The sequence below is a fragment of the Dermochelys coriacea genome, chromosome 12 (assembly GCF_009764565.3).
Source record: "Dermochelys coriacea isolate rDerCor1 chromosome 12, rDerCor1.pri.v4, whole genome shotgun sequence".
Taxonomy (NCBI): domain Eukaryota; kingdom Metazoa; phylum Chordata; order Testudines; family Dermochelyidae; genus Dermochelys; species Dermochelys coriacea.
Genome location: NC_050079.1, coordinates 20,954,499 through 20,972,269, shown reverse-complemented (window position 1 = coordinate 20,972,269; position 17,771 = coordinate 20,954,499). Strand labels below are relative to the sequence as shown.

General features: G+C 43.8%; 1 protein-coding gene across 2 annotated transcripts; it reads right to left on the bottom strand.

The window, feature by feature from the left end:
• Positions 1-35: 35 nt before the first annotated feature.
• Positions 36-14,714, bottom strand: PLEKHF1 (pleckstrin homology and FYVE domain containing 1). 2 transcript variants are annotated; one of them, XM_043494957.1, is made up of 2 exons: positions 14,582-14,714; positions 36-2,620 (listed from the first exon to the last, which is right to left on the bottom strand). In XM_043494957.1, exon 2 carries the CDS (start codon positions 2,613-2,615, stop codon positions 1,785-1,787), a length of 831 nt encoding a protein of 276 aa, XP_043350892.1. In that variant the 5' UTR covers positions 2,616-2,620; positions 14,582-14,714; the 3' UTR covers positions 36-1,784. The 2 variants fall into 2 exon arrangements, with proteins under 2 accessions (XP_043350892.1, XP_038224279.1); XM_038368351.2 differs by lacking the exon at positions 14,582-14,714 and adding an exon at positions 3,367-3,496.
• Between the last annotated feature and the right edge of the window lie 3,057 nt (positions 14,715-17,771).

The following is a 17,771-nucleotide window of genomic DNA, read 5'->3' as shown; positions in this document are numbered from 1 at the left end:
CTTGTTTTTTTTTGTTAAACAGCACATTTACTTGATCAATTTTTTCCCCCTCCTTGGCCATATCTTTATTCACAATCGGTTGAATACTACAAACTGGCTGGACATTGGCAGTATATAAAAAAGGGAAAAAAAAATAAATCGATGAGAAGAATTACTTTGAACTAATTTAAAAAAAACCAATCACCCCAACCTGGTCATTTGGCATGCAATTCAGTGTTTAGATAGACTGGACTATGGTAAGGAAAAAATTATGCTGAAAATTACTTTTAACTAAATTCTTGCTCTAGACTATAAAATACACAGTATAAAATATGCAAAAAAGGTAGCAACTGAGCTTTTGTTGTACAGTTATTTGCTACAATACAATTGCTGTTGTCTAATTTTCACTGATAGTAAATGGTTTTAGTTACACATGAGACGATGAAAGGCTATTTGAATAGACAGTTTCTCACTTGAGATTAACTTTAATGTCAAAGTTCAATTCAAATTAAGCACATACTTTTATGCCCTGAACCTGAAAACACTCACACGTTCATAACTCTGAAATCAGCAGGACTGCTCACGCTTGAAGTTATGCAAATATGTTTGCTCATTAAGGCCCCAAGCCTTTGCTGCAAGTGAGTGACGGGGCATTGAGTATGTTCAGCACCTCAGAATCAGACCTTAGTTTTGACCATCCACCCATCCCTTCACCACCTCTTGCTGTAGCTCTACCACTGTGTGCTACATCACCCACCAGGCTGGGGTTCTTCCATCTCTGGGGCAGTGGAATAGAAATCTGGCTGGGTTACTGATTTTGAGACTTGTAAATATACATGCGTGGGGTGATTCTGTTGAGTTGAGCCAGCCTCCTCTTTCTCACCTCACCCCCAAGATAAACCTTAACTCTCTCATTACCTTCTGTCATCACAATGGCTGTTCTCTGGCTGGGAGGGATGACTTCTCCAGTGCTGTGCTAATGATGCTAGTGAGAAGTCAGCAGGTTTTGCTCCAGAGCCACACAAAACTTCCCTGTTCCTGAGATCACCATTTCCCCAGGGCTCCCAGCTTCAGGCAGCTTGGAGAGCAAAAGGCAGTCTAAAAGTCTAACCCAGGTCTCCTGCTGGTTATTTTTCAGTATCTTACTGTACTGAGGTCAAAGGGCACCAGCCCAGGCTTCCATGTACTTCGGGTTTTAGTTCTATCATTTTATATGTATTTAATGCTCATGAGAAATCCCAGCCTTGGAGGCAGAAGTCCTCTCTTCTCTACAGAGGAGGTACACCACAGGCAGTAGCAGCACAAGCTGCCCCATCAACGGGCCTCTAATATCAACAAAAAGGTCCACCCCAGGTGAGTAGTATATTTGAGACAACAATAATACTTAGCTCTTGTATAGAGATCAGTAGATCTCAAAGCTCTTAGCAAAAGAGGTTATTAGCAGCCCTGTTTTACAAATAGGGAAACTGAGTCACAGAGAGGGGAAGTGACTTGCCCATGGTCACCCAGAAGGCCAATGGCAGAGCAGGTAATACCTTGGTTTACTGGTTCCCAGTCCAGTGCTCTGCCCAATATACCACGCTGCCTCGATGTAGGCCATGCCCTGCGAGTGTAATATGACAATACTAGTTCTCTTAAATCACTAGAGACTGACTTAATCAGGAAAACACATGAAAGTAAACAAGATAAAGAGGGGCTAAAAATTTCACCCTCCAATGTACGCTCACCACTGAAAATACTGAGGGCTATGCGTGGATCAGAAGTCGGAATTTGGCTCCTCAAGCTTTAAGCCAAGGGTAAGAAGGTCAGCTATGGAAAGATGACCAAGATACTTCTGAGGCATAAAATTCTGCATCTGCCGGCCACCGTTCCACTTTGTCATCATCGGATTTATCACTGTCTTCACCACTAGATGGTTCATAACCAGTCATGGAAGAGTCAATCTGCTCTGGCTGCTTCTGGTCACCTTCTGCTTCCTTCTTCTTTTCTGCCATCAACTGCCTGTAGCATAGGCTACAGACCCTCAGCGGCTTGGGGGACAGGCGTGGCATCAGAAACCTCTGCCTGGAGCAGTCCCCGCACACAACGAAGCCACACTTCCGACAGTGATGCCTGCGAGTGAGCGTGGAGAACTTGGTCTGTGTGCAGCGCATGCAGATATCAGTGGCCTTGTCGGGTATCCAGGGGGCGGCATGCTCCATGGAGGGCTGCCTGCCTGTCTTTGTCAGCAGATGCCTAATGCATTCCTCAAGGTGACTAAGCCATTCTTTCCTTTCTGTGAGGGAGGCTGCAGACACGACAAAGGACTTCTTCGAAGTTTTAATCATCCATCGATTCTTCATTTGTAAGGTATCCGGCAGCGTCTCTAAGGTGACATCTTCGAGAGGTATGATGTGCTGGGAATTGTACCTCCTTTTGTTTATCACTATGCTCCCATACACAAGGATGTCGTTGAAAAGAAAGAATACCCGTGGCTTGGGCTTCTTGCGGCATTCTTTGGTCAAAATTCCTTCACCCAAAAGGACCCTTCCTGGCACAGCTAAGGGTTGTCCAGATGCCCCAAAGCAGTTTTCCACAGAAGCAATGCGTTGGCTGTTAATTTCAGTGTTAACCAGATGGTCCACCATCTCCTTCATTCACTCTAGAGTGGGGGTGGGGGGGAGGAAGAGGAAATAAAATGATAACTCTGTTCAGCAAACAATTGCATCAATCCTAGCTTCCAAACTGAACAGCAAATTTAAACAGCAGTAAGTAGCTTTTCAAAGAGCCAGGAGATGAGTTTAAGTTTTCCGGGTGGTACTACCCAGCAATGACTTATTAAAACACTCTTCAAAATGAAAAGGAAAACCCACTGAAGCGTCTGATATATTTTGTAGCAGGCTGATACTGCCTATTCTCAGGCATCAGAATTCAGTTACCCATACTTCAGTTGCCTTATATCACATACTGGATAAGGTATAACGCTCTGTATTATGGCTACAGTTATATCAGGATAAAAGTACTTATGCCAGTGTAGTATATTCCCATTCATAAATTCCAAAGCCAGAAGGGACCTGTGACCATCGGAGCCCCCTCAGTGCCCACTGGCAAAGGGTTCATTGCCCATTCAACAGCGACTTGTATCAAGCCTGAAACTCACCACACTTAACTCATTGCTCTCATGATACACAACGTTCTTTACAGATTAGTAAGATATCAAAGAAATTTCAGTGACACACTGGTCATTAATATCACTGTGCAACATATGTGTTAACACTCCATAGCAAATCATGGATACTTACAGACTTTAAAACATAAAATCAACAACAAAACAAAGGGAAGAAAACAGGTTTTCTTCCAGATAATTATCTTCCCTCCTAGTTCCCTTCTCTAATGTAAATTGCATACCTTGTGTGCAACATCAGCTGAGCCAACAGTGCATTCAGTCTCTTTGAGACAGCTGACTTGGTAATTTCTGTTAGTGTCCAGGGACAGGATACTGCAAAGGGGGTTCGGGAACAGGGGACACCAAGTGCTCCTTGCAAGGCAAAGTAAGGGTAGGAAGAGTCCTAAGGAGTTTGCTTGGCTGGCTGGGAGCTGTCACACAGTTTAGCACCAACAAAGCCTTCTTTTCTATCATCCAATCTTCATTTAAAAATGGTCAATGATGGAGAATCCACCATGACCCTCGGTACATTGTTCCAATGGTTCATTACTCTCACTGTTTTAAAAAAACAAAAACAAAAAAAAACCCCCACACAACCGCTTAATTGCAGTCTGAATTTGTCTAGCTTCAACTTCCAGCCACTGGATTTTGTTATCTTTCTCTGCTAGATTGAAGAGCCAATTATTAAATATTTGTTCTTCATGTAGGTGCTAATGGACTGTAATCAAGTCACTTCTTAACCTTGTCTTTGTTAAGCTAAATACACTGAGCTGCTGGAGTCTATTACTATAAAGCATGTTTTCTAATCCTTTGATCATTCTCATAGCTCTTCTCTGAACCCTTTCCAATTGATCAACATCCTGCTTGAATTGTGGGCACCAGAACTGGACACAATATTCCAGCAGCAGTTGCACCTGCAAATATAGAAGTAGAATAACCTCTCTACTCCTTCTCAAGATTCTTCAGTATATGCACTCCCGCATTGCATTAGCTCTTTTGGCTAAAGCATCACGGGGTGCTCATGTTCAGCTTATTATCCACTACGACCTCCAAACCTTTTTCAGAGTCACCACTTCCCAGGATAGAGTTCCCCCATCCTGGAAGTATGAATTGCATTCTTTGTTCCTGGATGTATAAATTTACGTTTGACCCTATTAAAATGCATATCATTTGCACCTAGTTTTCCAAGAGCTCCAGATCGCTCTAATCAGTGATCTTTCCTCGTCATTAGTTACCACGTCCCCCCAGTTTCTGTGTCCTGTTCAAACTTAATCTGTGATGATTTTGTGTTTTCTTCCAGGTCATTGATAAAAGTGTTAAATAGCACAGGGCCAAGAACCCACCACTGCGGGACCCCACTAGAAACACACCAGCTCAAGGATGAGTCCCCATTCATTTAAAATTACATGTTGAGACCAAGTAGTTGGTCAGATTTAATCCATTTAATGTGCATCATGTTTAGTGCTGTTTGTTGTTGTTTTTTTAAAATCAAAATGTCGTATAGTACCAAGTCAAAAATACCTTAGAGTTCTAAGTATAGTACATCGACACAGTTACCTTTACCAACCAAACTTGTAATCTCATCAAAATAAGATAAAAATTAGTTTGACTAGATTTATTTTCCATAAACCCAGATTGATTTGAATTAATTGCATTACTCTCCTTCAATTCCTTATTAATAGAGTCCCATATCAAGCTGCTCCATTATCTTGCCTGGCATTGATGTCAGACTGAAAAACCTATAATTACCATATTTTTATCCTTTTTAAAAATTGGAAATTTCTAATTTCCCCAATGCTCTGACTTATTGAAAAATCAACATTAAATGGTCCACTGAGCTCAGACAGTTCTTGGATACAAGCTTTCTGGACCTGTTGATTTAAAAATATGTCTAACATCGGTAGCTTCTGATGAGCATCCTTCAGAGATTCTAGTGGAATGGAAAGAGTGTTATCATCACTCTATGATGAGACTGCATCAAGCTTTTCCCCCAAAATACGTAACTGAAATATTTACTGCAGAAGGGTTTCAGAGTAGCAGCCGTATTAATCTGTATCAGCAAAAAGAAAAGGAGTACTTGTGGCACCTTAGAGACTAACAAATTTATTTGAGCATAAGCTTTTGTGAGCTACAGCTCACTTCATTGGATGCATACAGTGGAAAATACAGGGGGGAGATTTATATACACAGAGTATGAAACAATGGGTGTTACCATACACACTTTATCAAGAGTGATCAGGTAAGGTGAGCTATTAACAGTAGGAGAGAGAAAAAAAAAACAAAAAGCCTTTTGTAGTGATAATCAAGGTGGGCCATTTCCAGCAGTTGACAAGAACGTGTGAGGAACTGGGGGGGGGAGGTAGGGAGGGGAATAAACATGGGGAAAATAGTTTTACTTTGTTTAATGACACATCCACTACCAGTCTTTATTCAAGACCAGAGAGATTGAAGTGTTCTGTAGAGACTGTCCGGTTTGGCCAATGTACATGGCAGAGTGGCCAGCAATGTAAAAGAATAAATGGACACAAATCAGATGTCAAGAATTATAACATTCAAAACCAGTCGGAGAACACTTCAATCTCTCTAGTCACTCGATTTCAGACCTAAAAGTGGCAATTCTTCAACAAAAAAACTTCAAAAACAGACTCCGAAAGACTGCTGAATTGGAATTAATTTGCAAACAGGACACCATTAAATTAGGCTTGAATAAAGGCTGGGAGTGGATGGGTCACTACACAAAGTAAAACTATTTCCCCATGTTTATTTTTCCCCGTACTGTTCCTCACATGTTGTCAACTACTGGAAATGGCTCACCTTGATTACCACTACAAAAGGTTTTGGGTTCCCTCCCCCTCCTGCTGGTAATAGCTCACCTTACCTGATCACTCTCCTTACAGTAAAAAGAAAAGGAGTACTTGTGGCACCTTAGAGACTAACAAATTTATTAGAGCATAAGCTTTCGTGAGCTACAGCTCACTTCATCGGATGCATTACATGGACAGACTAACACAGCTGCTACTCTGAAACCTCTCCTTACAGTGTGTATGGCAACACCCATTGTTTCATGTTCTGAGTATATAAAATCTCCCTACTGTATTTTCCACTGCATGCATCTGATGAAGTGAGCAGTAGCTCACGAAAGCTTATGCTTAAATAAATGTGTTAGTCTCTAAGGTGCCACAAATACTCCTTTTCTTTTTACTGAAGAAGAGGAATTAGCTAAACTGCTCTAAGGCACCTTTATACTGGCAAAACTGCATCCACATTAGGAGTTGTACCAGGATAACTATATCAGTGTTAAAAACAGAAAAAACACACCCCAACCAACAATGATATTGATACAAAAACTGTGTGAAGTCAATACAATCTTACAATGTCTTTTTTAAATGTCACTCATGAAAGGTGCTTGACAGACAGGCATAAGAACTAGAGCTCTGTCTGTACAGCAGAGTTGGCTCTGGCAACACACTCCTCACTGCACCCCTACCCTAAAAGGGGTTGCCTTTGCAGGTGTGTCTACACTAGCGCTTTTTTTTTTAACCTGTTAGTACAGCTGAACCAGTTGCTAAGTGCTAGTGTAAACAGAGTGCAATTGTTTTTATCACCATCTACACTAGCATTTATTCTAACACTAGTGCAGCTGCACTCCCTGCTACTAATGGGTGGAAAGTCTGCTAGTGCAGCAGTCTAAGTGCAGTCTCCACACCCACTCAATTCTTAGCCTCTAGGCATTGGAATGAAACAATTAATTGAATTCAAGGATACCACTCACCACCCAGATAGTAACAGCTCTGATCACTGCAAACCCAGGCTGGAACCGAATCAGAATTCCAGAAGTGGAAGACTGCATGCTCTATTATCAATTCTCTGAGCTCTCCCCTGTGAGCCTCCTCTTATTGGACTGACAAGCCCGAAAAAAAATTTAAAAATAACCCCAAACAACCCAGCCCACACAACCCAACCCCTGCATTTATCACACCAAGTGTTCCTTTTCTTATTTGTGTTTCCAGTTACAAGACACGTCATTCTGAAAACGTTCTGAATAGTACTGAAAGAACTAGATCATAGCATACTCATTCCTCCCTCTCATCTCCACAATGCTACTCCCCTGTTTAACATTTTTTTATTTTAAAAGTACCAGGTTACGTGATGTGAAAATAACTCCTTTAAGTCCCTAATCTGGGGTCAATTAAATACCTTCACACTCATGACGTAAAATCTTCCTCCACTTACACATTTAAAATGCTGTTTGTGTTACTGGTATTGGCCCCAAGACTCTGGGTCTAGGTGTAATAATCCACAAGAAACTTCATAAGAAACTGAATCACTTCCTTTTAGACAGCAGTAGCTCCGAGTTCACAGGAGATGCGCATAGGACTTTGTTTCTGTAAGCGTTTCTTATAATGGCTAATACATAAGTACTTGTTATCTCAAAAACCTAGGTTTCAAAAGATCTAAAAGCCACATGGTGCTTAGACTTCTTAGCATCAGTGATGGAGACTGCATGGAGAAAATTCTAGACAATTTACATTCATAGAGCATTTTTCATCTCAACACACCCTTTCAGGGTAGTGATAGGGAAAACACAACGACCTCCAGAGTAGTAGCTTAAACATCATATAGTGACACTAAGCAGTTTCTAAAAACAGCAGCAGCCAATTAAAATTACTGGAGACAATGAATTAAGTTCCCCAGTTTAGAATGTGGCCAGAAGACTGCTATTAATAACCATATGATTTACAGGAAGCTTAGGGCCAAGTTTTCAAAAGAGCTCAGCTCCCACTTAGGAACCTAGATGAAGTGGCTGTATTTTCCAAGCACCCACCAGTTGTCATTGAGTAAAATGGGCACCCTTGAGTGCTCAATCTGGCTGACCACAAATGATCAGGACCCATGTCTTTAGCAGACATGTAAATACAGTGCCTTTAGCAGCAAGGTGCCCCAAAGCATTGGCTTCTGTATGGATTCAGAGGGAAAGTCAACATTTCTCTGGAGCACTTGTGTTTTCCTTGGCAACCTTTCTTCCTAATAAATGATGGAACCACAATAGCTACCTTAATGTGTTGCTGGGATTATGTCCCACACAGGCATGATGAGGCAAATGCAAGCTATGAGCAACCAAAAAAAGGACAAACCCACGACCTCCCTTGAATTCAGAGAAGGTTCTAATGACCCTCTGACTCACTTCTGTCAGGATGTACAGTATTTCTTCAAAGCTTTGAGACAATAGATTTGATGGATTCAGACTACATTAAGCACATCTATTCATTAGTGTGTAGTATAGTCTAAATCCAATTGCAACCTCTACCATACACTGATGAATGAGGGAAAGTAGCATAAAAATAGCAGAGATTTTATTCACTCTTCCTCTAAAGGTTACACAGGAAAATATGTGTGTGTCATTGGAAAGTTTCTCTGAAAAATAAAATATTAGCAGACCATGACTTCTGCTCTGTGAAGTTTAAACCAAGGAAAAAGAAAGAGCAATAATTTTGTCTGGGATGTTTAATGGGATACAAATGCCTCCAGGCCCATCCCACTAAGACAACAGTTGAAACTCCACACCCATCTACTCCACTCCCACATAACACAGTTGTGCATCCATTTCCATATAAGAGAGTGTTGCTGGAGACAGCCTTTCCTAGTTATTTCATGGTGGTGCTCATGAGCGATATTAGAATGGGACATATATGCACCTTATGCCAAAAGGCCTAAGGGAGCAACATTTTCTGAAGTAAAGTTCTAGAGACATTTTCCTTTAAATAAAGATATTTTGAATGTTGCATTATGGGAGTAACTGTCTTCCCCTTGTGTTGGGGAGAGTGGAAAGACAGTCTCAGTGTCACCGCTTAGCTGGTTGGAGCAGATGAGACTCCTCTAGCCTAGGTGGTTATCCTGCAGGCATAACAATGCCAGGATTAAACTTCTGCACTTCCCATTACAGCGATTCTACAACCATTTTTCTCCCTCCTGCCTACACAGACATTGCACAATAAACGGATGAAAGGTTTAAACAGAAGAATGACTGCGCACTGAGGGCACAGCATGGCCCTCAGATAAATGCCATGTACACTGATTTTCTAGATCTGGAGTCTTGCCTACTTTTGGACACGTACAAACAAAACCTTAGGAGAGGAGCTTTGAGCACAAAGGAGATAAGAAAGACACAATGATACCCAGCCAAAAAGAAATAGAAGTAATAGAGGAGAGATTGAAACAAGGGCAGATTGGTGTGGGGGAATTCAGGAATTTTGGAATTATCAATGCAGAATTGGATAGTTTTACAGAGATTCTTAATCCTGTTTATGGCAATCTCACTGCATGGTAATATAAGAGCTTGACTCCTGGGTTCTAGTACCAGCTCTGCAACTGACTCACCATGTAATCACCTCCTCTCTTTTCCATGTTACTTATCTGTACAATGGGTAAAATAAGCCTTAGATCTCTCAGAGGGGCTCTGTGAGACTATTAGGGTATAAAGTGATTTAAAAAGGGTTGAGTATGTGTAGTGTGTTTAGCAGTTAATTCAAAAGGTGGAGCACGGTTCAGGTTAATGCTCTGGTGAGAATCCCACCACGCCCCATTCTTTCCCAGATGTTACGGGGTTGGTTGGCTTCTCATTAGGCATTGGTCCTGGACAGTGGAACCCCAACCTTCCATATTAGTCTGTGACTTTTAGCTCAATCCTCTATTTTAGAAGAATGGTAACATTTTGTAGTGAGTGGGAGTGCATGGATGGTCAGAAAAGAGAGACAGGGAGAATTCCATATACTTCCTAAACGTCTAAATAAACTGACAATGTAATCCCAGATTAAGGTTATGCCGCCAGAAGACATAGGGTAAATTTTCATAAACACCTTACTGCAAGTCAGTGGGACTTGGCTCCTAAATCATTTAGGAAAATTTTTAACTATTATGCTTATTTTGGCTCCTACACAGCATAGAACACCTGCAAATTTTGTTACACCAGAACAATAGGACAAACAGACTGTGTATAAACACCCTTTCCACTCCCAAATGAGAGAAAAACTAAAGGAACTACCTGTCTAGTGGCATACTTGGATCTGGAGGTTATATTCTTGTACCCCAGTATCCTAACCTGTTACTTTTTGAAAGAAGAACTATTAATTACCCAAGGGGGGGAGAAATCCTCCAAACCACTGCTTGTTAGTGTGTTGCCAGTATGGGGTCAGATGGGCAAAACAATTTTATTACACATCCCTGGTGTCCCATGATCCCACCCATGGATTTCTGCCTCTATGGTAAAATTTGCTCTGATTTAATCAGTTCAAAAAGATGAGAAGTTCACTTCCCACCTTATTCCCCAAGGAATAAATGGTTTATTAAAGTGAGTGTATACTTCTCAGATAAACTGTAAATTACCATTGGTTTATGGATTATGCATCAGGTTGCGAAACCAATTTTTCTTTAATAACATTGTGATTAATTTAAAATGTTATTTAGTTTTCTGTACAAATGGAAGGCACTGCATGAATTTAGGGATTTTCTTACTGGTAAATAAAACAGACTTCTGGGAATATGCAATATTGTATTCCCCCGGCTCCCCCCATGAAGTGAGACACCAAAATTTAGGAATAATAAAGTAACAAGCAGATTAAAAAGTCAGGATGTAATTTCTGATCCAGCCTATTAATTTGGGAAATATGTCATTTTTGTTCTGCTTGTATCAAAGTTTGTTATGATGTCGCTGAACCATTGTATTAGTTATTAAAGGAAATGCTATGGAGCTAGTAAAATCACTACAGTATATTTACCAATAAACAGTAAAATGTGGGCATGCATATACATACATATGTACACACAGGTGCCAGTCACGATGGTGGGTTTGTGTAATGTGGTCACTGGTCCATCAACTCATTACAAATAGCCATCAAATGGTAAAAAAACTTTCTCCCGTGACAGAACAAGCCTCCAATTGATGGGAATAGCCATGTGAGAGAAGTATTGGGTACACACAGATTTGTAGGAGGAAGGAAAGGAAAGAAACAGAACGAAGGCACATCCAAAGCAGAAGAGGTGTGGAGATGGTTGCATACTAGTCTAATTTACCTGGCATTTGACAAACACCTTTTTTTGGTATTCAACTTGCTTTGTAGCTAGTTAATATATATTAGTTAATGAATACTAGTGAAATACACTGAACTCTTTGTTTCCACTATTCGATCATTTGGAGTAGTAAATTATATATTAAAAAATTAAATACTGTAGTTGATTAACAACAGGACAATTAATCATGGTGCACAGCTGTTTCAGTCCTTTAAAATGAAAGGGAGCATGGCTTTGGGGAATGCTGCCTCAGGAACAGTGCAGCCAGGGGTGAAAGTAACAAAGAATTTACCAGTACTCCAGAGTCCTGAGCAGGGGGGGCGTGACTCTCGACCAGAAGAGGTGTGGCCTCAACCGGAAGAGGCGGAGCCTTTAAATACCCAGGTCCTTTAAATCAAGTTTTAAAGGCCCAAGGGCTCCAGCTGCGGCTGGGAGCCCTGGGGACTTTAAATCACCCCCAGAGCTTCCAGCTGCAGAGGCAGCTGGGAGCCCTGGGGCAATTTAAAGGGCCCTGGCCGCCACTACTGCAGGCCCTTTAAATCACCGCCGGAGCCCTACCGCCAGTACCTCAGGGCTCTAGCAGCAGGGCTCAGGTGGCTGCTTTAAAGGGCCCAGGAGATCCGGCTGCTGCGAGGAGCCCCAGGTGCGCTTTAGGGAGCCCCGGGCTCTTTAAAGCACAGCCAGAGTCTGTCGCTGCTACCTCGGGGCTCCGGCAGCAGGACTCAGGAGGCACTTTAAAGGGTCCAGGGATCCGGCCGCTGCAGGGAGCCTGGGGCCCTTTAAAGCACCAGCCTGGGGAAGCCGGTCCAGTCCAGCACAGCGTACTGGCTCTTGCCGGTACACCGTACTGGCTTCCTTTCACTTCTGAGTGCAGCAAAGGTATTTTTCACCCTGGTTAAAAATGCTGAGCACTTTTTCAAGCCTATATATACACAAATGACTTATGCAACCTTTACGTGTTAACCACACAGGCCTGGTGGGTTTCCTATGGAGAAGGAGAAGCCTCAGCAGTGGCACCTCCCCCCAGGTGCTGTAACAGCTGTGAGTGCAGGCAGGGGATACTCCAAGTGCCCTGTGGAGTCCATGAGAGTTACCACACATCCACTGTCCATTCAGAAATCTCCATGTCATAATTGATATCCTTCCAATAAAAGAGACCTGGACATGTCTCCCTCTGGAACCCTTCAACAGAGCACCAGCTGGAATCAGGCTACCTTAGCATGTGATCTTGTCACTAGCTAATATGACTGCAGCTGATGAAGGTGTAAGTACCTTCATGGGGAGAAAATACTTGGGACTAAAGGACTCTTAACTTAGTGGAGAAAGGCAAATCAAGAATGAATGGCTGGAACTTAAAGCCGGACAAGTTCAAATAAGAAATAAGGCACACGTTTTTATCAATCGCTAGAACAAAGCACGAAGGGAAGGGGTGGAGTCTCTCTCCATTTCCTGAAATCTTCAAATCAAGCAAGCTTGGATCCACTTTAGTCAGACACAAGTTATTGGGCTCACTACAGGAGTAACGGGGTAAAGTTCTATGGCCTGTGGTATACAGGAGATCACACTAGACAACCTAATTGTCTCTTCTGGCCTTAAAAATCTAATCAGATCTAACCATCTGTATGTAACACCAAGGTGCTGCAGGAAGTGTTGCTAGGAATCAGTAGTTAGCACTCTTCTTTTTCATCTTGATATTAAACAAATGCCCCAGGATGGTATTATAAACCGCTAAATAGCTAGAGGTGCACACTCTGCAAGAGTAGAGAGATGCAAGGGCATAACTGCACGTGAAAAAGTAATGTTAACTGTTGACACAGATCAGTTGTTCATGAATACAAGAAAGCTGGAGTCCATTTGAATGAACAAATACACAGTTTGTGTGTGTAAACCCAGCAACTGTGCAGGCCAATCAAGCATACAGTTATTTTTTTTGGGGGGGGGGGGGAAGAGGGGGGAACAAAATATAACTGTAGATGTTGCAATTAAACAGTTTCCTGGTTTCACATCAAAGCATTTCAAACTATATTGGTTCAGTTATAATACTGATTTTCTGAGTTCCATACAGACTCTGGTCTCCCAGCACCTGAAAGCAGTCTGTGCAGATCACAATGCCACATAAAATAAATGTGGAATACTTCCTTAGATGGCAAAAAGTTACAAAATTTGCAATTGATATTGAAACACAGTCATGTATTTTAGCGGGACTAAGCCTATTTTTCCAAAAGGGGGAAAAAAAAAAAAAAAAGATAGTAAATACTTAGCATATAGCTCTTGTTAATCAGGGATCTTAAAGTGCCTTACAAACATGTGAATTGGGTAAGTATTACTATACCATTTAACAGATGAGTACATTACTGCTAATCATATACATTAAGAAAAAAGATTAGAAACAGTGCAATCACATTACAGAGGAGTTATAGAAGGATTATTATTATTACTGTTATTATGATTCAGTATTTGTAAAGCACCAACAACATGCTCAGTGTTGTCGAAGACAAAAACAAAGAGTTTACTGTCTAAAGGATAGTGAGCAGAAAAACAAAGGAAGTCCCAGGAGCTATGTTGGACTAAATCATACCCTGAAGGATTCTTGAGCATTTGCTGTTATGAATTTTCTCTGCTTAACACCGTTTAAAATGCCCTCTGTGCTTCATATTCCTGGATCTTGTTTGTAGGACACAGAGTTCCAAACATGTTGCTCAATGCAAACATTTCTAAACTGACTCAGGGGAAGGATGACACTGGACTGGGAAGATTTCTGCGTGGCCTTGTACCAAACTCTAAGGACCCAGTCCTATCACCCTCACTCACGGTGAGTAGTAGCTTCCTATGCAAGCAGTCCCACTGATTTCAGCTGAACTTTTTTGTGGTGCAAGGTGTAACACTGGCAGGGGCTGGCTCACCCTCGCTGTGATTCAGTTCCCTAGCTGTACTTTGGGGATAATAATACTTACCTACCTCACAAGGTTGTGAGGGGGAAAAAAATGTATTAAAGTTTACAAGGTGCTCAGATTCTCGCGACTGGGACTAGAGAAATACCTATATAAATAGACCCGATCCCTCCTAGTTGGAGCCAGTGAGTACAACCATGTCAACAACGCGGTTCCAGGGACTTAACATCTGCTACCTATTTATTCCCAATAGCTAAGCGCCGGGCGCTCCCATGTGAAATGCTGCCAAGGCGCGATCCCCGGCGTGGCTCTGCCAGTGACACGTGAAAGTCCGCTGGGGTGCGGTAAAGTTCCTGCTGTTTGTGACTCAGCACCAGCTGCGGGGGACGCGCTGGAGGGGGCCACGGGGGGAGCGGAGCCGGGCTGGGGTCCTGCCGCGGGCAGCGAACGCCTCTCCCCCAGCACACGGGCTGGAGCAACCCGCCCCTGCGAGCTTTACCTTGCGCCTTTCCCAGCCGGATCCCTGCCTCTCGACCCGACCAGTCCCGCCGCCGGGGGCTTCGCGGACTCCGCAGATCCCGGCGGCCGCGGCTCCGGCTTCCCGCGGCCCGCCCCGCCCAGCCCTGGAACGCGCCGCAGCATTCCTCGCGGTCCCTCAGCCAATCAGCTCGCGGCAGCCGGAACAAGCCCGTCGGGTTCTGGAACGCTCCGACTCAACATTCCGCTCTGACCGCGCCCCTCCGTGGGATCTCGACCAATCGCAAAGCCAGAGCGAGAGCCCGGCCAGGGGCGGAATGGAAGGCGGGGGAGAGATTGCAGGGGCCCAGAGGGGCGTAGGGGCCCCAGCCGCGGAGTTCGGGGCCCCCGTAGAGACGTGGGGTAGCCAGCAGGGGGCGAGGGAAGGATCCGGCGGCTGGCGGCGAGGCAGGGCAGGCCACCCAGCTGCTGTGAGCGGGGCGGGCAGGAGGAATCATCACGGTCCTGGCTGGGGAGCAAGGGAGCCACCCAGCCGCGGAGAGAAGGGGCGCTGGGACCTCCAGCTGTCCAGAGGGACAAGGAATAGAAGCAGTTTGTGGGAAGTTTTCTGTGTCAGCGCAGACCCTGCTGGAGCCTTTCTCTGTGCCACGGGGTGTGTGAGAGATGGGGCAAAGCATGGCCTGACTTGCTGAGGTTCCCAGTGGATGATAAGTGGTTCCGTGCCTGAAGTATGTAGAAGATCTGGAACTTAATGCATTCCAAAGAAGAATGGAGAAGTTTGCCTGTTGTGGGGTTGGGCGCTGTTTTAGTTTATGGATGCAGTGAAAATAATGTCTTGTTGTTCGCAAAAAGAAAAGGAGGACTTGTGGCACCTTAGAGACTAACAAATTTATTAGAGCATAAGCTTTCGTGAGCTACAGCTCACTTCATCGGAGGCATCGGATGCAGGTGCCACAAGTCCTCCTTTTCTTTTTGCGAATACAGACTAACACGCCTGCTACTCTGAAACCTGTCTTGTTGTTAAAAAGAAAAGGAGTACTGGTGGCACCTTAGAGACTAACAAATTTATTAGAGCATAAGCTTTCGTGAGCTACAGCTCACTTCATCGGATGTCTTGTTGTTGTATCTCTCTTCTGTTTTGCTTTCAACCTCATGGATGAAATCCAGAACCCATTACCGTCCATGGGAATTTTGCCAGGGGCAAGAATCTCACCCTCTTTGTCTCTCCTTGTTTCAGTGAGTCCCCTCACCGCTGTCTTTCTCCAGCGCACCACCAGCCTCATGAGTACTTTTGTGGATGGTGCACTTCGTACTGTGCTCCTGCTTACACTACTGAAGCACAGAGGGCCGCAGTGATGGGAGCTGAGTGGTGTTCAGAAGGCCACTCCCCATGAGAAAGTTTTCAGGCAATGCTCCTCTGAATGGAGCCTGTGGTTTTAGGTACAGGAAGTTCTCCCATACCGGCAATGATCTAATACAGCAAAACAGTAAGGGCTGAGTGACTCGTAGAGGCTGACATTTGTCAGTTTCTCCAGGGCAGCAGAACTCCTAGGTCTGGCCCTGAGAACAGCATGCATCTGGGGGGCACTATATAAGTGGAACCTCTGGGCAGGATCCTTGTGAGCAGCACTGCCACAGTGGCAGCTTGCTTTGTTGTAGGACTATCCCATATGATTTCCTCCTAAACTATAAGACAGAGCTGGAGACGTGCAGGCTTAGGAATTTTACAAACACAAAACTTGCTCCTCTTCTTCCCTCAGAGTGCCCTGGTGTCACTTCTCAAGTCTTGCATTTTAGGATGTGTCTCATTGAAGAGTGGCCCAGACTGCAAATAAAACACATTATAATGCACAAAAATAGGCTTTCAGGATGGATTCATTATAAAACACTGTATTAACCAAAGGTTATTGAAGTACAATAGGCAATGTGTCATTGGTCCATAGTCAATAGGGACATCCACTTAATTTTAACACATGACCAGGAGCAGATTTCAAGTAATGCATTTAACAGGCTTTAAGAGCTATTTTACTGGGGGACTTCTAAGATCTTGTGCAAGATAATTTAACTTCATTGTGTGCTCCTGAGATGGAATTGCAATTGCAGTTTTTAAGTCTTTTAAATAGGAGAGGTTATGAAACTATTTGTTATTGTTAAAATTTTGAGACGCATGAATTATTTTGTACAATGCATCTTGATTCTTAATATTTACACATACGTGCACTGAAAGTGCTTATGAATGCAATATTTGTAAATTACTGCATGATTTCTTGTATGTAGCATTGTTGTAGCCGTGTTGATCCCAGGATATTAGAGAGGCAGGGTAGGTGAGGTAATATCTTTTATTCGACCAACTTCTGCTGGTGAGAGAGACAAGCTTTCCCCAACAGAAATTGGTCCAATAAAAGATATTACATCACCCTGGGCTGGCCTTAGGGAAAATGATGCACTGTGCGCACTTGTTTTTAGGCGTCCCTACCCCCCATTGTCCTTGGCCCTCATGGGTGCTCCCCCTGGCCCCTGTGGGCTCCCCACCCCCTTCACCCCAACCCCTGCAATGTGTCCCCTTGTGTCCCTAACCCCTGCACCTCTCCTGTGGGGAAAGTGACCTGGATGCATGGAGCAGCTGGTATTGCTGCTCTCTTCCCCCCACCCCCGAATGCTGCTCCTCCAGTCCCCCTAGGGGCTGTGAGGGGGAGGAGTGAAGAGCGATGCCCAGGTGTGGAAAGTGACCTGGATGCAGGGAGCCCTGATGCTGCTCCTCGCTCCCCACTCACAGCCCCAACGGGGGTGCGGAGGAACATTGGAGGAGCAGTATCTGTGGGTCACTGTTCACTCCCCCCATGTTCTTCCATTGGGAGGAAGCAGGGAGAAATCTGGACACCTCCCTCCCGCACCAGCGCTCCCCTGCCAGCCAGGAGCAGCTTCCGACACTACACGGGCAGCGCGCACCTTTATGCTGCTGCATGTCATCCGCCTGACTATGGCTCCCCGGGCAGTCTCCCAGGTGGCTCACCCCTAAGGCCGTCTCTGACCTCACCCGCCTTGTCTCTACATGATTCCTTGTAATCTTATATTATGTCCATTTATACTCTCTGAGGCCATTACTGGGTGAAAACCCCACATTGGTTATTAGGGCCATTCATTTAATGGGATCATTGATCTATCCCAGCAGTGTCCTTATTAAAAAAATGTGACTGTATTGAGTTTGTGAT